Source organism: Fulmarus glacialis, unplaced genomic scaffold (genome assembly GCF_000690835.1).
Source record: "Fulmarus glacialis isolate BGI_N327 unplaced genomic scaffold, ASM69083v1 scaffold34271, whole genome shotgun sequence".
Classification (NCBI taxonomy): Eukaryota; Metazoa; Chordata; class Aves; order Procellariiformes; family Procellariidae; genus Fulmarus; species Fulmarus glacialis.
In genome coordinates this window covers 18,187-45,354 of record NW_009193999.1, presented here as the reverse complement: position 1 = coordinate 45,354, position 27,168 = coordinate 18,187, and the positions used below count along the sequence as shown (strand labels likewise).

General features: G+C 36.8%; 1 protein-coding gene across 1 annotated transcript in view; it reads left to right on the top strand.

The window, feature by feature from the left end:
• The first annotated feature begins 2,238 nt into the window (after positions 1-2,238).
• Positions 2,239-27,168, top strand: part of PKNOX1 (PBX/knotted 1 homeobox 1) — a 30,402-nt gene continuing 5,472 nt past the window's right edge. Inside the window, exons 1-7 of the mRNA XM_009587629.1 lie at positions 2,239-2,324; positions 6,981-7,082; positions 9,815-9,942; positions 10,964-11,135; positions 22,680-22,850; positions 24,341-24,440; positions 25,492-25,589. Coding sequence (XP_009585924.1) covers positions 7,032-7,082; positions 9,815-9,942; positions 10,964-11,135; positions 22,680-22,850; positions 24,341-24,440; positions 25,492-25,589 — 720 coding nt within the window. The 5' untranslated portion in view covers positions 2,239-2,324; positions 6,981-7,031. The remainder of the gene's footprint in view (positions 2,325-6,980; positions 7,083-9,814; positions 9,943-10,963; positions 11,136-22,679; positions 22,851-24,340; positions 24,441-25,491; positions 25,590-27,168) is intronic.

Genomic DNA, 27,168 nt, shown 5'->3' with positions numbered 1-27,168 from the left:
AAACTTCAATCGTGATACGCTTTTTAAGTGACAAAGCAAGTTGCCCTTGGTTTTGGTTTCATAGTTAAGTGTCTTCTTTATTATGATAACATGACTTTAAAGCTTGTCTACAAGAGGAATAAAAGGAAAAAATGAATTGGCAATAGCAATTCCAAGTTTAGGCTCCATAGTGCCTTGGTATTGTCTACATCCTTTAACAGGTGTATCGGCTCCCTGTTCTTCCCCTCCTGGGATATGCGAGAGGACATAACACACAAGCTCAGACCTCTCTTGTTTTCTTGTCTGATATGTTTTAGGGTAGACTCTAGTCTCAATTGCTGTCACATGCCTCTTGGAAGAAGGCAATATGACTGCAATATCCCCTGGCTCCTTCTCAGCTAAATCTTCTCCTCTGCAGCATCTTTCACCTGGGCCTGCATTTCTTCATTACCTCTTTCTTTCTGCCCTCGATATCTCATACACTGTCTAGAAACTTGCCTATTTCCAGAGTTTCAGCGGAAGGCTTTGCAGGCAAGGACTACATTCTTCTTCATACATGAAATATTTTTGAGTGACCAGATCTGGCAGCAGTGGCACAATCAGTTTTTTTCTGCAGTTGTTTCTGAATGAAGGGAGCAGGTTTTTCAGATTTGCAATGGTGAAGTAGTCCTTCTCTATGTCTGAGCAGAGACAAGAAATAGATAATCCCAATTTATCTGGCAGTGAGCTACATTCAGAAGATGCTATGAATAGTGAGATGTCCTCTACTGGAAAATAGCCCAGTAAGTTGAGGTAGGTGAAAGCGAGTAACAAAATTATAGAAGATAAATAGCATGCGAAGAAGGGAATAAGAGGGTACGCTGTCTTCTCAGAACAGCATTAAGAAGTTACAAAAATGAGAGAAGTCCATTGTTTGGGGACATAGGTCTTTGACAGTTTAAGAGAAAGTGGTAAGAACTTTTAATGTGTCATCTGCCCCTTGAGGCTTCAAGACCAGTTGTATCAGTTTGGACTGAAATTCCTTCTAGCTCAGTATTTCATCTCTAACCAATGACTGAAGCTTATACCACCTTATAGCTCTTCAGAGTAGCTTCCCTGCTCTTTTAGAGCTAGGTTTCATGAACCAGAGATGGCATCTATATTGAGTGGACCTTAGCATTTTGTTTTTCTGTGAACTTGTCTGAAAAACATTACTACTACACTATGCATAGATAAAATTTGGTTCTCAAACCCAAATACCAACTTCATTTCACTATCAAAAATGTTTGAGTTACTTTCATTCCAGTTCTTATGCAGTTGGCAAAACTGGGAACACAGAAACTTTGTCTGTGTGAGAGATGGAGGTAGTCTGATTCAAGATCTCAGGTGTGTGTTTTAGCCATCATATCATTTCAGATGGCCTTTGTGCGACATTAGTGTCTGGAACTTCCCCTGAGATAGTTTTGCTTTTTTTAATGCTTTTCAGCAGTTGTGTTTTCTAAATACATTTTCACAATCTTTGCTACTGTGCTCTCACAATCATTACTACTTTTTATAAATAGCTTTAGTATATCAAACAGGTGCTATTAAAATAAATATAATTCAAGTAATTTTAAGTGGTAATGTTTTGAAAGTTTTTTAAAATTGCTGAATAATCCCGTAGCAGAACTTGTCTTCACAGAACACGTGATCCTAAAAATGGCTCGCACCCCTCCCTATTGTCTATTAGTTTTTATCATGTAGCAGATTACTTGATCGTAGCCATCATTAGAATATGTTCCATGGTACAATCAAAGCATGATTATGAAGCAGATTTAAATTTAAAAAAAGTCTTTCACCTTTCTTGGTGAAAGAATTGCTTAATTTTTACAACACTGATGAGTTATTCCTATTTGCATTTCGTAGTTTTATTTTTGGGATGTGTTTTGTCTAGTCAGACACTGAACCAGAGAGTAAAATATAAAGGTTGAACAGCAAGTGAGTTAGCAGTCCAAATGTAGCCTTCTGTTACAGGTGTCAGCAAAGACAAAGATAAGTATGGAGAATTAATGGAATAACATGAGGGAAAGTTCAAATAATAGCATGGGATAGTAGGTGTGACTAGAGATTATTAAAAATGCAAAAAAAATGTTTGCAAAACATGCAAAAAAAATCCTGTCAGTTTATTTAAACTTGGGGAGGGAACCACGTAATAAACCAAAATATTTTCTTTAATCATATTGGCTTGGAAAGTATGTTCTATGTTGTTGTCTCCTTCTGAATATTTCTCTATTGGCTTTTAGGTTTCTGTCCTCTACGTTGTACATCAGTGGGATTCACTCTGCTGGAACAAAATAATGTCGTCTTCAACCCACTGAAGGAAAGGGGTGAGCAGCTTTCTCAGAGCCAATGTTTTATCTCCTTTAGAAAGCAGTGTGCTCTGGAAGCAAATGTCATTACGTATTTTGATGAAAAGTGAAGCCAGTTCTAGATGCTTTTCATGTGTCAAACAGGCTTGCTGGTTTGATTTTTGTTTCTTTTTAACTTTGTGTGTGAATATAAGGATCTATGTTACAGAGCAAGGGCCAGGACTAAAGTTAAATAACATAGCCATGCTGAATTTGCCAATGGTCCATTTCTCTCTGAAGGACTTCAAAGGAATGTGTATAGGGGAAAATTAGAAGGAACGATTACTTGTTAACAAGTCTGTTGGGTAGTTTCTTCACAACCCTAAGACGGTTAGTGGTTGGTTTATACCCTGAAGCATAACTATTTATATCTCTTACAAACATCTGTTGTAGCTTGTATATGTTAAAAATGATATTACTGAACTCCAACAGCTTACTTGCACCGTATGTTAACGTTACTGGGTGGTCCCTTTGCTCTTAATTATGAAGGAGTAAGTAGAGCAAGTGAGGAGTCATGTTATGTTAAGTGATCACTTTGTGTACATGTTTCAGCTTACCTTTAATCTCTTCTCTTAGACACTTCTTAACTTGCACAAAGTCTTCACGTTTCTAATTATGATTACCCCTCTTAATTTAGCGTCCTTTCTACTCTACATTTTACCTTCATACTTATTTTTATTAAAGGCTTGAGTTTTTTTTCCTTTCGTTTTGTTTTGCAGAACACAATGCTTTTATGAATTCCCTTTCGCCACAGATATCAATGGAGTTTCTGGTTGCAGTTCATGCATCAGCTTCCAGTTTGCATGACCTTAAACATTTCCTTGGGTTTTCCTCACACTTTGTTTTCAAAATAAATAGAATGAGAGTTAATTTTGTTCTGTATGAAGCATACTGGCTGACTCTCTCAGCCTCAGGTTATTTTTTTTTTCTTTATAACTCTTTGAATATAAGACAAATGCAGAGTTTTCCTCCTACTCCCAATTTCTTTTACAAATAATTGGCGTTTTTAAAGCTAAGTTGTCCAGAAGTCATGTGTTCTTAGGCCCACTTCAGATACCTTAGGCCATATAGTATTGGGTATAGCTGTGCTGGTTAAAGATGGTCCTGCTGTGAGTTGATAATCGCCACACATGAGCCAGAAATTACCACACTAATAGGTCAGCCAAGAGCAGGGGTTGTATGAGTGCACAGCAATGTGCTTCAGACAAAGTCAGCTGGTTTGCATCATAGCCACCTTTAACAGTGGGTTGAGCTGGCCTAGCTGACTTTATGTAAAAACGATCAGAAATCGTTCACGTGTTCTGTGGGCTCAGCGGTAGAGCTGTGGAAGTAATTAGCTCTGGCAGGGTGGCAGTGATAAACATCTGGGAGCGATACCAGCTTCGTCTAGCATCGTTGTTTGCAGAATGAACATCTGCTTAGGCTGTGTATCTGCTAACTAGAACTGGATGCTGTATCCTAAATTAGGTTATAAAACCCAAATGTGTAAATACCTTTTCAGTTATTTTTCTTAAAGTTTAACATAGTTTGTCTCTTACCACTACTGGGTAATGAGAAGATGTTTCTCTTTAGTGAACCAAAGTAATTCCTCAGTTAATTGCCTCAATTTAAGTGTGTGATTAGCTCAATTTGTTCTTCTTGATTTGCAGTAGTTGTCTTCACTAAATCTCATCAGTTGCTATCTTGCCTAATAGCTTAATCTTCTTCTACTTTAATTATAAGTCAGAGGGGAAGCTCTTACGGGAAATAAAGGATATACCCATGTAGAATTGGTTCCAGCCGTTCCCCTGGGAGAGAGTAGGGCAAAAGTCCTTTTTGATGAAATAATCTATGGATCTAGCTCAAAGCTGTGCACCTCTTTCTTCCTTCGTGTGGCCAGAGGGATTTCCAGATGTGGAATGTCTCTTCCTTATGGAAATCTGGAAATCAGCTTGTCTGATTCTCCAGAAATTCTTGCAATGTCCTATTCTCTTCACCAGTTTACACGTGTTATCATTGTTGCTTCCCTCTCCATGTTGTTCTTTGTGTCACTAATACGATCTCACATCCTTGCTTAACTCTGAGACGTTCTTCCTCTTCTACGACTGTTTTACCTGTTCTTATTTCCTCCTTTCTGACTAAGAACTTCATCTTTCTCCCACAGCCAGACAATTTCTTTATCAGCATTTCGAGGAACTTCTTCACCTTCTAAGGCAATCACTGAATAGTGTTTACTCTTTCTTTGTTGATCTCTTCAACTGTTCTATTTTTATTTTGAGGGTAGTTTGGTCTTTGTTTTGGATATCACCGTCAGAAATCAAATGTGTGCCTTTTGAGAAGGAAGAAAAGCAGCATTCTGTATGTGCCCTTTCACTCTATAACTAAGGACACTAATGCCCCTGTTGTAAGCTACCATTTTTGAAAGAAAATAAATGTTTAAACATAAGGCAAATGCTTACAGGACTGATGTTTTAGAATATGTCCCCTTAAAGTATTTTGAAAGATATCTCACTTTGCTATTGTGGCAAGTGCTGATTTAACTTTAACATTAAATGACTCATAACCATTAAAAAAAAAAAATTAAAAATTTGAAGTACCTCTATCAGTGAGTGCATTTATGCCGTTCCTTTTTTTTTTTTTTTTTTTTGGTGGAGAAATCAGTAATACTTTTGGAGTTTCAAAGAAAGAGATACTGATGTTCTATAAAGACAGACAGAAAAACTAGAACCAGAAAATACTTTCATTAAAGCTATTAGAAAAAACTCTAAATGCATTCTTTACTCTTTTCCTCTGTAAATTGTATTCTTAAGAAAAACATACTTTAGCATAGGAGTTCCCAAGCTGTAGCATACCTTTTGGCTAGTATTCCACAAGCTACTCAAGATGATATGTGCATGTTGGCTACAGATGGAAGCTTGTTCAGCTCTGCAAGCGCATGACCCAATGCCAGAACCAAGATCTGCTCTGTCTGCTCACATTTGTGGTTCCCAAGATGCTTTTGTGTGTGTAAAATGGCATACACTCCGAAAGAGTTAACAGTTCCATTTAAGCATTAGTGAGTGAAAGTCAATAACCTCGTTTGTAAAGGAAGTCATGCTTATGTCATCCTGGTGAATTTCTCTGGTCTTTAAAGCTGTTTTAAAAAAAAAAAAAAAAAAAAAAAAAAAGAAATTGCAGCAATGCTTAGGAGTTGCACTTCGAATAGAACTTGATGCAAATTAAGGCTTGAGGTTTGTCCTGAGGAGTTAGGTATGTCTCTGTGCCTGAAACTGTTAAGTAAACAAAAAAGGGTATCTTGACATTTATCCTGTGTTTCCTAAATGAAACATTTACTTGAGAGTATTATAATCTGTAGGAGAAAATATCCAGAAATGTAAAAATTGCTCTTCAAAATGGTCATATACTGTAGTGGCATGCAATGGTGAAGGAAAGATTTAAAAGTAGTTGAAAAATCTGTAGTGATTGAACACATTACAAAGAAGAAAGCTTTTGTTTCAGATCTTAAACTGGTGAAAATTCTAATACTTAGTTCTTTGAATCTGACATAAGTGGAAGGGAGCAGAAAACGTGGAATTAATACTTGGATGTAATCTTTTCCAAGACATGAGCTCTGTCTTCTTTTTTAATATGAATATTTTTTATAGTAACTAAATGTTAGGACTCCTATGTGTCAAGGAAAATTGAGTTCTATGGTAATATTTAATGGTAATAGCTTAATGAATTATGTGATTTCAGTTGTAATGGCTGCTAATCTGACAAGAAAATGAAATGTAAAATAGTGATTTGATGGATAAACTATCTGGTGGTGGTGCTATGCTAATTTTTTTTTTTTTTTTTTTTTTAAATTACTGAACATCTAACTTTAAAAAAATGTTTAACTCATCTGGGCACCGAACTCCAGCTAATCCTTAGAGGGAATAACATGCATAAACTTACTTGTGTTATAAATTCTATTAAAATTAATATTTCCGAAAGTATCAAATGTCTATGAAAATGAGACTTCTGAATTCCTAGGTCACTTTTGAAACTATATAATCAGATAGGCTCAATTGTTTAAAAGTTGTTAGATATTGTTTGATTCTTTGTAGAGCCTTAAAAGACTTGAATGGTAGATTCCTGATGTCAGAAGTGATTTGAGACTTCAGTTTCTAAAAGTAATTTCAGGCCCTAACTTTAGAATGTGGGATTAATACTCAGAAATAAATAGGGTATTCCTTAACACTTTTTACATTTGGTTGTAGACTATTATTATTTCAGTTACAGTAATGCTCAATGTGTTTTTAGCCTTTTCAGAACACAGAAACAAAGATCTTTGCTCGTTTCTAGATTTTTTGTATTACCTCAGAATAAGTTAGTTAAGTAGTATAAAAATAAAAAGTTTACCTGAAGTTTGTGAATGTAAAAGAACCTCAGCCTCTTATTAAAAACCTTACATTAAAATATAAAATGATACAATGAACTTTTTGCTGATGAAACCTGTTGCGTTTTCCAACTTGATTTTTTTGTTTGTTTGTTTGAGAAAATGGACGTAACTATCACTGTCAATAAACTCGCTGATTTTTTGAGCAGAGGTGTGCATAAATCTTTATCTTTTTTTATCTTTTAGAACTGGATTTTAAGTGGTCACTTTTGTAACTGACTTTTTTTTTTTTAAAGAATATTTGTTCATGCTTATGATGATTTGACAGAATTAACGTTTTATTAACCATGATGGCAACACAGACATTAAGTATAGACAACTATCAAGATGGACAACAGGTAGGTGTGTTTTTCTTTGTCTATGAACTAAACACAGTTAGCACGAGAAAAAAGGTAGTGACTTTTTCCTTAATGCCTGCTTTGGCATTGTTTAACTATCTGTTCCTGTTTGTAAAACAAGATCTTTAAAGTGATAAGCTGCTATTCTTTATTACTTGGATACTTATTAAAGGCTTAGCTAATGTTTGCATGATTTTGCTTAACTTCTGGAAGAATGGTTAGATAAAGGGTTTTCTTCTGAATCTGCTGTAGACAATTTGTGTGCTGTAATATTCCTGTTTTTAGGAAAGTCAAATGGGCATCTGTAATGTTTTGTGTAATGATACTTCAGTGTTCTTATGTGTCTGCAGTTAAAGTAGACGGAAGTTTACACAGTCATAGACTTGCTGGTCTTCAGCAAGTGAAGGATAAAGTTACTTATCTAGAATTATATGCTACTTTGACTGCATTTGAATTGATGCAATTATGCTACAGACTGAAAACTAGTAAAATACGTGAATTCATTTTAATTAGGTTATTGATTAGAATTGCTAATTGGAAAGCTGGTCATTGGGCTTCCAGTTTCTTATTTCTGTTAACAAGCAGCTAGAATAATGAAACATATTCAGATATGTCTGGTCATGATGTTTCTTTTTTGTACAACAGGCTGTATATTGCAACAATTTGAATTACTAAATTAAAATACTGTTAACTGGAGACAAGTCATGCCGGTGGCCTGTACTCTGAAGACCCATTTTTACGTTATTATATGTCAGCCCTAAGCAGTAAATACAAGTACTTCTGTCAGCAGATGGCAACAGTGGCGAACAGTCAGAAGAAAACCAGCAACTTTTCCTATCTCTTACAAAAAGATGTTTATCTGAATGCAGTCTGGGATTGTTGATTTTTGTTGTTGTTTTTTGCTTCTTTTATTGCAATTCTAATTTCTCTCTCTCTCCTCTCACGTACCTTACATCTTTTACTTTATTCCCCCAGCCATACATGCCATCCTGTGACACGTCAGTGAAAGTAATACATGTTTTTGTAAAGAACGGATTGGGAGAGAGCATTTTCTTTCTTTTTGTTCTGTATTTTAAGCTCTTGGTGACGAAGATAGACAAGTAATTTGGGTGCCTGCTGCTTTTGTAGTTTGGAAATGGCCCACAGAAAACAGCTTGCAGTTTTAAGTGAGCTATTTCCTCCTTTTACTGAGATAGAGGCCTAACTGAACATGCCCTCTCCCTTCAAACTCTGCAGGTGTATGGCTCAACATTTATAATCACTTGTATGAGTCATCCCCTTTTATTTTGCTCCTCCTTCTTGTCATTAGCCAAGAAATGAGTCCATTAGTCGCACCTTTTTTGCAAGCATTCTGGCTTAAAAATCATCTATGCTTGCTGAGGAAGCTTTTTGCAAGGCAGGCTCCTCTGTTGGTAGGATAGGATAGGGTAGGATATGCTGGCATTTTCTCAGTTTCTGATTTTGCTAGGAGATGGCTTGGCCCCGAGAGGTAATAAAGCACAAACCTTTTGGTTCTCCCAGACTTCTTGTTGGGAACAGTATAAATTCCTTTTGCTTATGTTGTGTGGAAATAGATTAAATTCTGTCAGAGTCAGGTTCTCTAATAGCTTCTGGAGGCCAGCTCTCCTCACGGAGGGTTCCTGTGAGTGATGCGATACGTACATCTCATGGGAAAAGAGGGCAGGGGGTTGCATTCTGTACACTTCCTTTCTGCAGGTGTGAATTCTGGCTGCCTGGTGATATCTAGAACAGTGTCTGTCCTCTACTTGAGATAAAACTTGTTAAGGTTAAAGTAGAAAAAAAAGATTGCAGTGATTTCTTGTCTTTGTGCAGATGTTCCCAGTGCTCAAAGGCGAGAAAACCAAGGAGTTTTTGTTGAGGGGTAGAAACTATGACTTTTAGAGGTCAGATTCCTTTAAGACCTTTTAGTCTGAAAGGTATTTAGCTGAAGGTGATGGGAAAACTGCTTTCAACACCTTCAAAGCACCTGAAAGCATTACCAGCCACCTAGTACACTTCAGGAGGTGCTCAGTAGAAGCTGTGGCTCTATGTTCTTTTTCCAGTGGTGGCAGATTTTGTAACTGTGTGTTAAATGGATTTGTAGAAGCAGTTGCTGTTGTTTTCTCCAGTAGCTTGATATTCCTAAAATAATTTATTATTACAATATGTAAATTTGAGTGGTAAAGGTCAGGGGAGGTTATGCTCCTGATAATTGAAAGATTGGAGTGACACACAATATTTCAGTTCTTTGTAAGAAAATGTGCATTTTAATGGACAAGAAAAACTTCAGGATCTCTTTCCTTCTGTATCCTGACATAATGTACAGTAAGAAATAAGAAAGAAAACTTAAGAGTAGAAACTTTCCTTTCTGTTGTTTTCATCCTAAAGGCCTTTTATGCAGACATCCCCATAAATTTTTTTGAGCAATGTACTCCAGCCTATTCCAAAAATAGCCACTTCAGAGACAAAATGCTTTAACAATTTACTAATATCTGTCATTCCCATTTTGGAGCCGAGTGCTGAAACTTGTAGTGACCTTTAAACTACCCATCAAAAAGTGTCAAGGATTAAAAGAGGGGTTTTGTTACTGCTATGGCTTTTTGTGTAGCTGCCAAGTCATACCAACCTTCTGGCAATTCAGTAGCCCTTTGCATTGCTATTTCCTTAGAAAACAGTACACTTATTTTACGTCAAGCAGAGAGATTTACTTATAACTTACTCTTTTTCTACAGATGCAAGTAGTAACTGAGTTAAAAACTGAACAAGATCCCAACTGCTCTGAAACTGATGCAGAAGGGGTGAGTCCTGCCCCTGTAGAATCTCAAACTCCAATGGATGCAGACAAGCAGGCCATTTACAGGTAGTAATGGACTTGTATTCTATCTTTTGAAGGATAAAGAATAGAGGATTTTTTTTTTTAAATTAATAATAAGCAGCTTAAAATCAGATGATCTCTTGGCTAACTGTCTCAGTAGTTTGCAGGGAAAGGGTGAGATCAAATTAGCTTCACTGTCAGTCTTCAGCCAAGAAAAAAACCCTTGCCTTTATTGTGGGATTCTTTAATTTCAGCATAGTTTTAAAGGATATTCTAAAGGTGGCTGCCTTTAAAGCACAAGTGAAATTTAGCAAGCTACCCAGACTGTTGAACTATGGTCACTATTTGTTATACTGTAGTTCTTATCTTTAATGTGAGATTTTATTTTTATTGTAGTTAGGTCAATCTTTACTCCCTTTTCTTTAGGGATAACAATCTATTGCCCTGTAATTACCTCAAACTGGATTAAATGTTGATGTATAAACATACTAATTTGAGATTTTCCAGTGTTAAGTGCTGTGGTAAACAGTATGCTCAGTTTTGATGAGGTTAAGGGTTCTTTCACTTTAAGTGCTTTATACAGACATAATTATTACCAGTTTGCAGGTTAAAAAAAAAAAACACAAACCAAAAACCTGAAGCAGAAAGACGTATTTACTCATTTACAGACTTGTGCTAACAAAATCATCTTCTGCTCTGAGCATGATTTCATAGGAGGCCTCAGAGTACAGCCTGCATACTATTCTCAGTTCTGTGAAGTTATTTGTGATGTATAAATAAGGTCCACATTGGAGAATAAATGAATTTTATCAGACTCTATTTCATAATTTAAATCTGCATTCATCTTATTTGTGAATCCTAATCCTCATTTCTAATGCACTGTATTAATGTGATTGTCACTCAATTACAGTGAATTAAATAGTATGTCATAGCTTTTCAGCTTGTGATTGTTCTCTTTATTTAAATATACATATTTTACTGCTTTACTTGCCTCTAGATGTCTTACTTTTCAGTGGTGTACATCTAAGTGAAAATACTTGTTCATGTACTTCAACTTTTATTCTAGGCACCCACTATTTCCCTTATTAGCACTATTATTTGAAAAATGTGAACAATCTACACAAGGCTCAGAAGGCACAACTTCTGCTAGTTTTGATGTAGATATTGAAAATTTTGTAAGGAAGCAGGAGAAAGAAGGAAAACCCTTTTTCTGTGAAGATCCAGAAACTGATAATTTGGTAAGTATAAGCTGTTTCTTTTATTTATGAAACAATCATCATATTTGCCTCTTCCTAATTTCTGATCTCAACTGGTGCTTATAGTTTCTCCTCACATTTTTCATCCTACAAGAGATTCTTCTTTATGTTAATGCTGAGAAGCATTTTTTTAAAATTTCTTCTGACTTCTTTTTTCCCTCTTGTCTGTAAACTTACATTGTGTCCATCGCAGTTGTTTCCCATTCTAAACTGGTTGAAATCAGTGTATTAGAGATGAACAGAAACATATGCTTGCCATAGCCAGGCTGACTCTGCAAACCAATTTTAGAGTGTCAAGTGTGTAACATATGTTTATCAAAAACATGTAATCGATGTAAGTTTTTTCCGACTGTGGTTTTTTTTAATCAGGGTTCATCTAGTTAATGTGGGATAAGAGCTGCTATAAGATGAGCTTAGAAACTCTTTAACATACACAAATTTTTTCTTATGTGTCATTGTCTCCTTTAGGCCTTCTGAAAGTCCTTCCTGTGATGAAGCTGTGATTTCCCCAATCCTTTAGTCTCCCTCTTGAATCACATCTCTAGAGAACACCTCTCTTGGCATGCTAGTTTCTAAACTGTCTACCTGCCTTCGTCTCTTTAGAGTCATGTTACAACTAGATTTTATCATATTCAAGAGTGTTAGAATTATAGTGGTCAAGTGTTTTGTTTAATTTTTTGAAAACCTGTTCCTTTAAGGGGACTGTGTAATAAAATAAGTCTTCATCCTTGAGCCTACCTCATAGGAGGAAAGGCTACTTAAAATACTGAAACTCACAAACAAAACTAAATTGATGGGAGATTGTAAACAACAGAAATGGTAATGATTTAAAGCTGATACCTAGAAAGATTTATGTGGGCAAATAATGTCGTGTGTGGGAGGCTAAGGTAATGTACTTGGAGAAAACTCTTAAACAAAACCAAGACTTAAACAAGAAATAAATCTGAGATTCTGTTTAGAATTGGCAGGAGTATTGCAGTGAACAGCATGTTAGGAGGGGCACAAAAAGGGGTCAATTTTGGCTGCTTTTGCAAGCAGCCTAAATAGTAATTTTGCATAACTTGATCTCTTTCCAAGCACTTTATGACCAATCATTAGCGTACTTAAGTTCTGGGAAGATAGTATTTAAATAGTGTCATGGAAAATAAAGCTACAAGAGTCTTTATGTATAATTAGACCAGTGTGAGAATAAAGAAGGCAGAAGACAGTATGTTCTAGAGTGAGGCAAGCTTTTACAGCTCTAGCTAAAGAGGCATAAAAAATTACCGTCTCATCTACTTGTTATATCCTTTTAACTGTAGGTTACAGTGCCCAGGATTGAAATGTCTTAATACATTGTGTCAATGATCTTAGTCTGTAGAAGTATAAAGTCACCTTAGATTAAATCTTCTTCAAATATGGATCAAGTTAACACAATTCACTTTGTACTAATCCAATTCACTTTGTAGTAATCCACCTGCAAGAGTGCTTTCAAAAAGTTCTCTAACAGCTTTGGCTGTGGAGCTGTTTGTCTTAGAAAAGCTTTTATTTTCAGTTTAGAAACTTTTTGAGGCTCAAATAAGGTTTTTGGTTTGGGTCATTTTCTAATACAGTGTCCTTCAGAATGATGGGAAAGCAGCCAGAGGAGGACGCGTAATATGATACATAATGATACTCTCAGTATTAGTGTAAAGATTCTCAGTTTATAAATGAAGAACTGAAGAACAGGCATTGGCCACTTTGACCAAAGTTACAACTAGAACAGAATTGAACCCCCAAAATCTCAATTTAACATCTGAGTCTTTAGATCTTTGTGGGCAAATTTTGATGCAGCTCACCTGAGAAATATTTATTGATACAGGCAGTGACTTAATTTTCTAAGTAGAAAGAAGCATTGACATACCTACCAAAATAGTTCCATGAATAAACCCGGTAACAGAATGACTGTTGCCACTGTAGCAATTAAAAATAGAATATGAAAGAAGAAAAATAAAGGCAAGGGGAAATAAACGATAATTCTCTTCTTTAGTTACTGCCCTAGTGTGAGCAGCAGTGGTGTGAGGTGCTTTGCTTTTTCAGTTTTTTTTTTTATTTGAAATGTGAGTGGTGTAATATTACATTTATGAAATACTTGTAGCACAATATAATGATTGTCTTACATTGGTAAGCAGAAATAAGTACTTCAGAATGGTTATAATGAGGTGATCTGTCTGTGAAGAGTATGGTGGTTCCATTGGGGTGCAGAAATTCTTGGAGATTGAGGGCCACTGGTACCATCATTTTAGATCTTTCTTGAACAGGAAAGCACTCAGGCAAATTTTTGGGGAGAAAGAAGTGCATTATTGAGGGAGAAGGAGATAAATACTTTGAAGAGCCATTAGTTTCTGAGGAAGACTAAATCCAGGCTAAAAACTGCAGTTCTTCAAGGATGCTAATTTGCACATGTACAAAATATTGTGGGACCTTTGGTTGTTAAAGAATGAATTGCACACAGAATTCCCCAAATAACATACCTGTTTCAGGATCTTGTGGTTTGAGCAGGTATCTAGAAAGTTGACTACCAGGAATGCTTATAATTTTGGAATTGCTTCTTTCTTTCTCTCTTTGACTCTGTAATATGTTTGGGGTTTTGTTACTGCTATCAGTGACACCTCTGGAGTGCTGCTTGTACATCAGCTGTGAATTTGAAGACACCAATAAAATTTTTCATGGCTCTTTCTTCAAAGACTTTTTTGAATATACTTGCCTCCAATACTTGACTCAAAAATGAGAGTTCTGTTCTGCATGAAGCAGGTCTGCTGACTTGCTGAGCCTCAGGTTATTTTCTTCATTTGTAACTCTGAATTCAACACTAATACACTGTTTTTCTTTATCTCTCTAATCCCAATTTCTTTTCAGAAGCACATCTGAAATCTAATAGTTGGAATGTAGTAGTTCTGGCTCAGTGGATAAGGAAAGAGCAATGGATGTGGTTTATCTTGACTTTAGTAAGGCTTTTGACATTGTCTCTTACAATGTTCTCATAGACAAACTGACAAAATCCGGACTAGATAAATGAGCAGTGAGATGGCCTGAAAATTGGGTGAACTGCTGGGCTCAAAGGATTGCGATCAGCAGCATGAAGTCCAGTTGAAGGCTAGTCATTAGCGCTGTACTCCAGGGATTGATACTGGAACCAACGCTGTTTAACATCTTCATTAATGATCTGGATGATGGGACAGAGTGTACCCTTGGCAAGTTTGCAGATGTTGCAAAAGTGGGAGGAGTGGCTGATGACCAGATGGCTGTGCCACCATTCAGAGGTACTTTGTCGCTTTTGGAGAAGTAGTCAAACAGGAATCTCGTTGAGTTCAATAAAAGGAAATGTCAAGTCCTGTACCTCGGGAGCAATAACCCCATGCACCAGTACACTCTGGGGGCCAACCAGCTGGAAAGCAGCTTTGCGGAAAGGGACCTAACAGTCCTGGTGGACACCAAGCCAAATGTGAGACAGCAATGCATCCTTGCGGCAAAGAAATTCAACACACTTGGGCTGTGTTAGGAAGAGCATTGTCAGCAGGTCAAGGGACGTGATCCTTTCCCTCTGCTTGGCACTGGTAAGACACATCTGGAGTGCTGGGTACAGTTCTGGGCTCCCCATTACTAGACATAGACATACTGGAGTGAGTACAGCAAAGGACCAAAAAGATGATTAGGGGAACAGAGCATCTCTCACATGAAGAGAGGCTCAGCGAGCTGGGACTGTTCAGTGTGCAGCAGTGAAGGTTTGGAGGGATATTATCAATATATCTAAATAGCTAATGGGGGAATAAAGAAGATGGACTCTCTGACCCTTCAGTGGTGCCCAGTGAAAGGCCAAGAGGAAATGGACATAAATTGAAACACAGGAAGTTCTATTAAAACATAAGAAAAAACATTTTTACTGTAAGGGTGATTGAATGCTGGAGCAGGTTGCCCAGAGAGGTTGTGGAGTCTCCATCCTTGGAGATGGTCAAAACCCAACTGAACCCAACCCAGTCAAAACCTGAGCAACCTGCCCTACTTGACCTTGCTTTAATCCTTGTTGGATTAAACAATCTCCAGAGGTCCCTTCCAAGCTCAGCTATTCTGTTATTTCTGTGAGCCTTCAAAGATCCAGGTTTCCCAAAGATCCTGCATGCCTTGGTGTGCTTCACATGCTTTTGGTTGTACACAAACATTCTCTCAGATCTAGCTTACTTTGATTGTAGATGGGTCTGCTGTGTTCAAATAGTCCTTCCTGCCGATTGACCTGTTTGTCATTTTAGTGGTGACAAAGTCTCGTGGTTTATGTGGTATTCACCTTTGTTGATGGGCTGCACAAATCTCGCTGATTTTGCTTCAGTTGGATGAGGAAGTATTTGTTTATGTCTTGTATTCTATGCCTGCTGAGGTCAGTACTATCTGAAACTGGAACCACATTGCAAAATCAAAAATCTTTGGCATTGAACTCCTGTTCTGTAGTCGTATTGTTAGCTATGACTTTCTATTACTAGATACCAAATGAAATCTGAGTGCGACTTGTCCTCTGCCTGTCCTGAAGGCTGGGGACTCTGAACAGCTGACATTCTGACAGGCTGTTCATTTTGTCAGGGGCAATGAGCAGAAGAGTTTCTGTCAAGTTGTGAAATAGCTAGTATGGTTTTCAGTCTCTTCTTCAGCTTGAAATACTGGTGCTTGCACAGAGAAGGCTGTAGCTGGGCAGTTTTTTCTGCCTTGTGTCACATAAATATAGAGATTTTTATAGAGATTAAAAATCTCTTTTTAGTAGAGAGGGATTCTAATGTTGTGCACCTTTGTTTTGTCTTCTGTTCTTGCTTTCCTTCCCTTTTTAACTCCAATGTTAAATCAACAATTCACTTGAAAGTGAAAGCTTCTTGCTAGTGGAGACTGCTAATTAGAACAAGCCAGGAAGGGTGGAGCAGGTAGGCCAGACAACTACTTGCTTTCCACCTGTGCTCTTATCTGAACCCAGCAGAGTCAAACAAGTAAGGTGTAAATGCTTGCTTGGTAGCAATCATTCAACTTGGAGCCAGAGCTAAACTGAGATGAATTGAACATCATAGTACTGCAAAGAGCCAAATTCAAGTCCTACCTGAAAAGAGTCACAGGCCTGCCTACAGTAAGGAAATTGGCCACTAATTCAGCTGTTTCTTTTTTTTTTCCTTTTACTTCTTTTGGAAGTGGCACGTAGAACTCAACTGCAGAGCACGTTTTTTGTGACAGAGCTTAAACTAATGTCTCCAAAACAGCGGAGTATCATTTCAGGCTCCATACTGCTTATAGGCTAATTGACTAGATAACAGAAATTGTGAAGAAGTCACAGGTACAATTGTAGGGCCTTTTACAATCCTGGCAATATTTTACATTGTGCACTCACTTGAAATGCCTTGAACATTCCAAAGGAAAAGTTTGGTTTTCATGCAGAGGACCACAGAATGTTAATCTGGACAGCACAGGCATTAGATCAGTTTGACCAGAAAGGAAGTTCATTAAGAGCAGTGTAAGGTTGTTCTAACTTGAGTAGCTCTTATTAAGCTACAGACTAGATTACCTTGTTACTTCGATATTATGGTTCCCATTCTAAATTGATTGGTGGTTTCCTGCATTAGTAGTAAAAGGATTTCAGCACTGGGAAATACAGGTAGCATCCACCTGAAATTTAATTTTAAAGATATCCATATATTGCTAAGCCTGGCCTGTAAACCAAGTTTCAGTCCTTTTTTATTATCTAGATGGAGGGATTCCATTCCTTCTAGTTAACCACTCTAACAGCATCAGTTGGTGATCTTGAAGCGGCATGGCAAAAGGTTATGGTCAACACAGAAGTAGGTTACTAGGCCTTTTACTTTTGCAGTGTCTTTCCCAAGTCTGACTTTGTCAGACACACTGTCAAAATAGGGTGTTTGCAGTGAAATGGATGGGAACATTTCTATAAATATTGATGGCTTCTAGATCAGGGCACAACTTTGGTATTAGGTTTCAGCATATTTAGAAGAGCAAGAATTTCTCGGAATAGATTATAAGAATTTGGAAAGAGGTGGAAAAAATGCCACTTTCTTGTGGAAATTTTTTTTTTCTTTGAACGAATTTTTAAGGTACTCTGTGAAATTACCTTAATTAAGCATATTTTATTTATTTGATTTATTGCTATGTTCCTATTATTTTTCTATATGTGCATTCATGTAATAGAGTCAGCAATAGTTTGTGTTCAAAATCTAAAAAAACCTCACAAAACTGTGTTATGGCTTCCCTGAAGTGTGAATTTTCAGTTGTTGTCCCTTCCTTTGTCTGAGAGGATAAGATGCCTCTTTTCATTTTAAGAGCGTATCGCAGGAAAATGCAAAGCTCAGTTCTAAGATCTGTTGAAAGAAGACTGAGGAGCTTCAGTGCTAGCTCCTGGACAGATTTTATCAGCTTGCCCTGAGATCTAGGAAGTCTTGATATTCTAGGTATGTCTTTACTTTTAACACAGATTCATCTTCCAGTCAGAAGAGGTAGTTGTCTTTGGACTGAAACTCTCCCAGGAGTTCCAGTCCATCCCTAATAAATACACAAAGAAAGTGGCTTTTCTGTGGTAGTTACATGTTTGCTCTTTAGGAACTATTGGCCGGAAACAGAACTTTGAAGCTTTTCCCTTCCAACTTCACTGGCTCTGACCACACAGGTTAGACTATTCAGGGAGGTAAAAGAGAGAGGTACAAGGTAAATTTTTTTTTTGCAGTAAGTATTTAGCTCTCATAGATATGCATGGCACAGTATATTATTGGAGCCAGAATTATCCTTTATTTTGGAATGTGTCCTACAGGGATCTTCTGATTTTCAACGGTTTTGTTCTCTTTTCTGATTCTTTGTCACTTATGCTGTCCGTGTCTCCATTGATCTTCTCTGAACTTGATATAAGTGCTGATTAGCTGCAAGAAGTCCTGCAGACTTCCCCTTTTCAAATCCTAGTCCCTGTGGGAAGGAAGTAGAAGCTGAAAGTTGTGCTCATGTTTTACTTACTAAACTGAAAGTGTGCCTTCTTTCCTAGAGCTTTAACTTCCTCCTTATCTTTTTGGATTGTTACTTTGCATCCACCTTAGTGCTTATATCAAGCATTAGTACCAGAAGAGATGTGTTTGCTGTTAAGAAGCAGATCTTGGTGGTCTGTATTGCTAGCCAGATGTTCCCAAGTGCATGTACTTCTTTCTGGAAGTGTGCTCAGCTGTATCCCCATAACATGGAGTATCATCTGTTGGAGCTGCTTACCCTTTGCCCCTTACCCTTTGACATCTCTATCTCATTTTCACAGATAGAACAGATCTTGGAATGAACCAATGAACCAACTTCTCTTTTTTTTCTCCATTAGTATCCTTGTGTGCTTAGGACTTAAATGGACAGGTTCCTCCATGTCTGAGAAGTTGTTCGGCATGAATGTTTGCAGACAATTTTTAGAGCTTTCACAGATTACATTATGTCTTAAGACATTCAGTACTTAACACTTCTTTGTTGCTTACTGTTAACCCAGGCACTGCAGAACCATCATGTTACCTCAAGATGGTTCCTACCTGTTGTATAGCTTCTGTTCAGAGTAAACTCTTCCTGTATATAGGTGGCTTTTTTAATTTCCCCACATTCATAGGACCATAAGATGATTCAGGTTGGATTACAAGCTCAAGAGGTCTGTAGTGCAACCTCGTGCACAAAGTAGGGTCAGCTGTGAAGTCAGAGCAGGTTACTTACACTTTTATCAAGTCTAGAAACAATACAAAACATGGAGCGTTAAATATACTCTCACTTTTGTATTTGAACAGGACACTGCCTTTTTTGAAGACCCCCGAGTTTTTTGTTTCGTTTGGGGTAAGGATTTTTGGTTCAGTACCCTCTTCTCAAAGACTATCCTATTGAATTTTCGGTTGTGTCAGGAAAAGTTGTGATGGTGGTGAAGCCAGCTGATGTTTTTTGAATATTCTTGAGTGAACACCCATGCTATTGCATTTCTGAAAAGTGTTCTTATGATTGTAATGTGCAGAACTGTCTCATAAACCTCTAGTCATACTTCTCCTAGCTATGTCTCATAGCTGGGACTCAAAATAGGGGAGAGAGGTTATCAAATCAAAACAAATGAAAACAAAATACGCCCTCTCTCAGAGTTTGTGTTCTTCCTCTGAAGACCTAAATTGCCCCAGAGGATTTGCTCGGGAAGGTAGGTGAGCTGTGAATGTACGTATTTTAATTGTTCTTTTTGCAAATAGGAGAGTCATTTGAGTGAGAAGATTACTTGTCAGTATATGGAAATTCTTTCACATATGTTGTCCACATATGTATTTGCTGTATGCTTATGTTATGTGCCCTGAAATCCGTAAAAAAAATTGTGGGTATATGTTTTAGATAAACAAGGTGAGCTGTGGATTATGAGTAAGGTAGTGCATAGTGTGTTTTGTGCCCTTTGCACCATGTGCTTGAGGCACTGAAAAGACAGGACGCAGGCACAATCTAAAGTATTTTTAGGGCTAAAGATTTCTCCAAATTTATTATATGATATATTTATGTGTGAATATGCTCTGGATAGCAGTTTTAGCAAGAACTGGAAGTTTTTCAATAATCTTTCTTTCTCTGCCATTATCTTTATTTGCAACAGTTTCAACAATACACATACATCTCATGGTTACTTCTGTCTTTGTGCATTTCTCTGAAATGGTGCTCCAGGTTTATTTCTACAGCTGAAAAGGCTGAATCAAGTGGGTTATAAAAATTCATTGTTCTGTGGCATATTCTACTCAGTAGCACTAAATAACAAAAACATGATTGTTGTAGATTTTTAAGATGTACCTTTTAAGAACATAGGAATGAAATATTACTGCTGCTGTGATATGTCCGGAAGCATTTCTTTGTATTACCTTTGTTCAACATGGGTGACTTTATCAGGAGTTCTTGATTTTTTTTGGTTTCAAGGAAAAAGTGAACTTCTGCCAACAAATTTAAGTTTGGTCCACCCATGCTGCAAGAGAGCAGGAGCCATATGACCACAGTAGTGTAGTTGTAAATGAGTAAGTCCTGGTGACAGGCATAGCATGTTTACAAAGTTTTGTTTGCCTTCCTAGCCACAAGAGCACAGCTTCCTGTAAGAGTAGTGTGACTGCGTGTGGCGCTGCAGAAACCTGGATAGTGTTACTAATTCTTGGTTTATGGTTAATTTTGACTTTAATTCAATTTTCACTTCAAGTGTCAACCATGAATTTGAAACTGAATCTAAGCTGAAGAAAGAACTTTTATTTTTCCTCCAAACAAATGCTGATAAATAAGTAATATAAATATGGGTAATGGTTTAAGAAAAAAAAACCTCCTGACTGAGCAAAGCTAATCACTAATACAGTCAAATATTATATGCCCAAAGGCATATTTTTGTTGAATGTTAGCTGAATGTTTAAGGCATTCACTAATATATGTGCTCTGTGTTGGTCTGCCACACATGAAGGATTTTATAATTTAAGTTTTTTTGTCTCTGAAACTCTTCGGCTATTGCAGTATTACAGAACAATCGTTAATAATTCTGAAAGGAGCAGAATATTTTTAGACATAGATGACCTTTGTTTTGTACTAAAATCTAGTTAAATTTGCATAGTTTAACTTGGTTGTGTTTAAAGGTACTTAAACACAGTTTAAACACCAACCATTGCTGAGGGCTGTTTTAGAAGATTGCTGTTTTATATACCTCAGTGCTGGGCCATTGCACTTACTATTTCAAAGGCTTTTGGTGTCATAGGTCATAAGAGTTACCAGATTTTAATTTGGATCAGCTGCCTCAAGTCTATAGCTGAGATTTTTCTGCAGCTGTGCTTTTAAAGATATATGGTTTTTTTTTTTTCTTTTTAACCCTGAGAAGGGGTAAGATTTTCTTTTTTGTTATCACTTCATTTTTTTTTCTCTTGTTTATTTTAACATAGAATTTTCTACACTGGGTGAGTGTCATACAACTGGAATACCTTCTACTGAAAAAACAGGGAAAAGATCTGTCACAATGAAAGCTAAAGTTGTCATGGTGGAGAGGGGAGTACACACAGGAGTTTGCCTGCCTTCATCTCCTTCAGGTGCTTTGAAGAAAGGCAACTTCAGCTCCCAGTTGGCTTCTTTAGTTAGAAGTAATAAGTGGATTACTTAGTAAGCTATCATTTCTGGTCATTGGATTTAGTGCTCTGGCCAGCTAAATGACCGGTCATATAGGACAAATTTTTCAAAATAATGCTAAAATCAAGGTCTGCACTATGTTTTGAAATTATAATCTATTCCATTCCGTAAAACTGAAGGATATTTTTCCTGGCGATCTAGCATAGCAGGTAAATGTTGGGGAATGGCACGCTGTATAAAAAATAAAGTAAGTAATTACTTTGCCAGTGTGTTATGTACATATTTGAATGTCCTGGATTTCCTACTGCTTCATGAAAATTTAGACCATCTGGATTTGGTTTTCGCTTTTGATCTTCTGCTATGACCCTTTACAATCACCTAAGCTATTTTTATGCAGTATGTAATACCATTAGCTATACAAGCTTACAAGTCTTTTTCTCGCAATAAGCATGATAAGTATTCTCGTCATGTACGTATCTCCTATACTTCCAATTTTTGTTTAAACATGGATTTGTTACTGGACTTCGTGCTTTGTATTTAATGGTTTGTATTTCAGAATCAGTCTCCTCGCCTGAAAGTTCTTACACGATTTTACCCCAGAGTTGTTAATCTTTGACATACAATTGCAGAGGAACTTCAAAGCTCTAGGACTGAAGAACTGTTTCATTACTTTAAGCTTTGTTGAACAATGTGACAAACTTCGGGACCTCTTTAGTCTAATTTTATAGAAAAATAAAAGCTATTGTGTTTTTATTATAGGCGAGATGGCATTTTCTGTACCTTTCGCCCTCCCTAGCAATCTGTGTGACAAATTTATGCTAAGTCGCAGAAGGGTCTTCTCAGTGTATCTCAAATTCATCTGGACACTTTTGGTTTTCTTGGGTCAGGGTGTAATGTGGAACTGAACCTGATATTTCTGATATGTAGCTCAAGACAACTGTTGCTTACCAAGGCTGTTCCAGCCACGCTTTCCAAATAACAGGTGTGGATAGGATTACTTTCCTTCACTTTCGGTCTTGTGTGGTGTATGACCCAGAGTTGAATGATGGGGATGAAAGAGCACATGGACATGCAGGCTCATTCTGTGCTCCATGTACACCTTAACTATGCTCTGTCTACCTAATGTGTCACATGTGACAGAGACAAAGATTATATTATTGTCGTGTTTTGTTTCCTCTGTATCGTAGTTTACTTCTGCAGTGGAAGGATGCAGATTTTGTATGTAAATATGTTCCTTTCACATTTCAGGAGCATAATGGTCAGAGCTAGAGAACTCTCGTCAGCACTTAGCAATTAGTAATTCTGCTTTAATCAGATGGTCTTTGTTACTGGAAAGTAGTGTTTGCTTAAATCTCACATTAAATATTTTTTAAATTAACAGTTATTTTGTTTCTAAATTTTTTCCCAATCTCTCCCCAGATGGTAAAAGCAATCCAAGTTCTACGTATCCATCTGCTTGAGCTAGAAAAGGTTAATGAACTCTGCAAGGATTTCTGTAGTCGTTACATTGCCTGCCTGAAGACAAAAATGAACAGTGAAACTCTATTAAGTGGAGAGCCTGGAAGTCCTTATTCACCTGTGCAATCTCAGGTATGTTTCAAATACAGTTAAGTGTATTTTTGCTTAGATTTCCTTAGGAAGTCATAACTACACTTCTATTGCCATTAATTTACAAACAGAGTTTCTGCAGTTTCATTCACTTTCTCAAAATCGATTCTGAAGAGTAGAAAGAGCTGTATTTTTTTGTGCACACCTGTGTGCCACTGCCTGATGGACAAATTTGTTGAAATGTGCCAGAACACAGAGTCACTTCTTTTGTCTGTCTTCCTTTTATGATTTTTCCCTGAGTTCAGCAAATGGAGATACTCAGAATAGCCTGGATTTGCTATTTTGTTGGAAGGAGGCTAGGAAACAGTAAACAAAGGAGAAGAAAAAAAAATTTCTTGTTACGAAGGTCTCCTTAGTCTAGTCTGCTTCATTAAAATATTGAGATGGCTGACACTTTTTATACACAGTCTGTATTCTGGAACAAGTAGACAATGTCTGATGGATTATAGTTGCAATATTTGAGATGTATGTCATTGCATGTCACCTGGGGTGACTGGTAGTTATGAACAGTACCCATTTCTATACATGTGAACCTCAGTTTATATGCTGTTGGCATTACCTAAATGCAATTTTTTGTAGTAAATTGACAACAGTTAATTAACAACAGTTAGCACGTTATGGTTGATGCGTCTGCTGTTAGACGCTGGAAAGTGAGCCCTGCCATCCGAGTACCTACTAGATATCTAGTCTTAGGGGGTGGTCCTTCTCTGACTTACTAATGTGTCTGATACTACATATTCTGAAAATCCTCAATGACTTTTAAACTTCACTGTCTGGACTCCTTACTTAGGTTTTGATGTCTGGAAGTGTGAAAAGGAGAGTCTAAAATCAGACAAAAACAACTTTTAAAAGGTGGTTTTTGTATGTTACAGTCTTCTGTAGAGACAGGAGGGACTGAATTTTGCTTTTGGTAACAATAGAGATTATTCATACACATTAAGGAATATGTAAGAGTTTGCATGGTCAGGGTTCAGTAAGAACTATCCTGAGCAGAATAAAACGTACTGGGCATCTTGAATACTTAATACATTATTTTGAAATTGAAGGAATTAAGGTAATAACTAAAATTCTAAAGCTTTGATGCTCTAATAAGAGCATCAAGGGTCCATGTCATCAGTCCTTTTCCCCTTGTGCTTTTGTAAACTGTTTCTCTTAGTATTTGTACACCTAGAACCATTTCTCTCCCTAAAATTTCTCAAGAGAGTTTTGTGTCTTTTCTAACAGTTGCTTTCATGAGGGTTTTCAAAGGTAACAGTTAGTGATAATGAGAAAGTTAATGTAGGTAATGATGAACCTCTAATGAAGTCTTTTTCTCTTTGAAGTTAATCCTGTGATTGAACTCCAAATGTATTTTTAGAGCCAAATTACACAAGCATGCTTTATCTCCTTTTAAAAAAAACAAACAAACAAAACAAAAAACAAAAACAACCCTTTAAAAAAAATGCAAGCAACTAATTGTTTTATTTTTCTAGCAAATTCCAAGTGCCATTGCAGGCACACTCAGTCCCCAAGGGATTATGGTGCCAGCATCAGCATTGCAGCAGGGAAATGTAACTATGGCAACAGTAGCAGGTATGACACAGTAAAGAAAAACTGGCACCTTGCTCTTCATTTTGGTTTCTTTTATAGTTGTTACAAAAAATACAGGAATACTTTTAAAAATGTGTTTTAACTCTAATACCTGAAAAGTTGTTATAATATAGTTGAGTTCCTTACTGGTTTCTGAATGTTCATTTAATTTATATGTGTACCGAGTATGCGTATGTGAGTGGAGGTTCCGTATATATAATATTAAGACATCTTTCTGTGCAATGCTACTTTTGTTAAAAGACATTTCAGAGACTGGAGTGTTTTACTCTTTTTTTTTTTTTTTCCTTCAAAAAAAGAATTCTGTTTGACAAAAACATGCATTACCTAAAATATTGCACTTGCTAGCTGAATCATGCTCTATAGAGTTTGGAACCACACCTACAAGTCTGTGAAATCCTTGATGTCCAAGTTGTTCTACTATTGTATGGAGATGACATTTGAACTGAAATGTTTTATCTTGCTTCTAAGCAAGGTTTTAAAACAAACAAACAGGAAAAAAAACCCTTGACTACAAATGCAACAAAGCAATGCAGTCTGCTCCTACAGCATGTACTTGCAGAGAGGTTATCCTAAGACACAAGATGTGCTTTGTGGCTTTGGTGCCTAAGACCCCCTATGCATTCACCAACGTTCTGTCACCTTGGTTGACCCAAATACCAGCTGACTGCCCTAACCAGTCAACACACATAGGTGTGATTTTGGTGTTGTGACCCTTGTTGGCTGAAGAGTTAGCTCAGTTAAAACAAAATTATGAACTATTTTATAGCCTGATAGTCATGGCATTTTCCTTTGAAAATAGATTTGGAATGTCTAAAATACAGGGAAATGTAATCAAATTTCGTACAAGTTTTTGTGGATGAAAAAATTTTAGTGTAGCAAAGAGCACATCTTACATACTTACTAGAAAAGAATAGTTGATATATTGTCAAAACTGTTGCATGGTCTGCAGTGCTGATGTGTTTGTGTGTTTAAAGAGAATAATATTTGAAGGGCTTTCACTTACCTATAATTTTTGTTGATGTTTTGTTTTAAGGGGGGACAGTGTATCAGCCAGTCACTGTGGTCACTCCACAAGGTCAAGTGGTGACACAGGCACTGTCACCTGGGACTATTCGTATCCAGAACTCTCAGGTTTGTTTCATGGGCTTCACAGAATAGTATTCTGGGTTCAAATAAATCTCACTGGTTTTAATAGTTTTGGTTTAAATTTGACACGCTGTCAGAGTGAGCTCTGTGTACACACACGTAGTTACTAATGTAAAATTAATGCAAGCACTGCTATAGGAGTTACAAGTTGTATAACATGGCATAAGGTCCTAGACAGATCTCCCTTGGCACGACAGGTCATCATCGTTCCTACCTGTTAAATATCTTTTTTTTTACTGATGGCAGAAAAGTATAGGTACATGGATTTAAAAAAAAAAACAAAACCCAAACCCTACAAACAAACAAACCAACACCCACCAAACCAAATCAAAAAATCCTCTGAATCAAATAGACATTTTTTCAATGATTAAAACTTTTCTAATTGTTGAACTAGGTTTATGGCTGGATAGATTTACTATATTGCATTATAGTGCCCCACTGCTGTTGTCAGAAATTTGACTTTTTATCATGATGGCAACCACTAGTACTGTGAAACTGCATGTATTTCAGAATTTATGTATGTTGAGAAGCATTTTGCCATAAAACCTTCAAAATACTCAGTTGAGACTATGGGAGATCCACACATTGGGCTCATTATATTATACCCTAAAAAATAAGGGCCAGCACTCTTTTTTTGGGAGGCTTTTAAGAGTTGGATCTGGAGAACTCAAAGAAACAACTAAGGAAAAGGAATCATGAAAACTAGACCATCTTCAGTTACGGAAAACCTTTCTAGCTTTCTCTTGGAGTGGGAAGTGGTAAATCAAATCTTCCAGGAATCCAGAGTCAATTAAAAATGTGAATGAGGAGCTACCATCTCCATCTGTTGGTAGTCACTGACTCACTGTCTTCTCTTCTTCCTTCTTCTGACCTTCCAACTGGAAAAGTATGCTTAGAGTATTCTTATCTTCTTTTTATTGGCAGTAACATATATGTACTTGCCCATATTCTTCCCTAGAACGCATGCAGTTCTGTCCTCAGATACCTTTCAGAAAGAAATGTGTAAAATTACTCTCCTAAACTGAAGTGTTCTTGAACAAAAATGCTTTTTATACCTCTGATGAAAAAATAAACAAAAAAAGAACTTGACCTTCTGTATATATCTGTGACGACCCTTGATGTTAATAGGAATCTCCGAACCCACCTATACATAGGTTTGGACCTGTATTCCTTGTCACCCATAGGAAATCCTTCTTCAAATTCTTCTTTTTCAGTGTTTCAGAATGCTGTGGAGTTAAGGGAAAAATACTGGGAGAGAGCTATTGAAAGTTCATTATGAGGCCTCCGTATACAGGCGGATTATTTAGAATGTAAAACATTATTTTGGAAATAAAAGTATGCTCCAAATACATATTTGTTGTAATTTGATAGCTTAAACCTCATCTAAAACTTGTTTCATACAGGACATAGACATAATGACTGGCTTGAAGAAATAGCACCCTATTGTCTAAAAAAACCTGATTTAGAATTATTTGAGTTATAATTGTCTGAAATATAATCTCATATGCAATTTATATGCTGTTTCTTCTTATCTCTGTGTAAGCATCTAAAAATGTATTCCCTA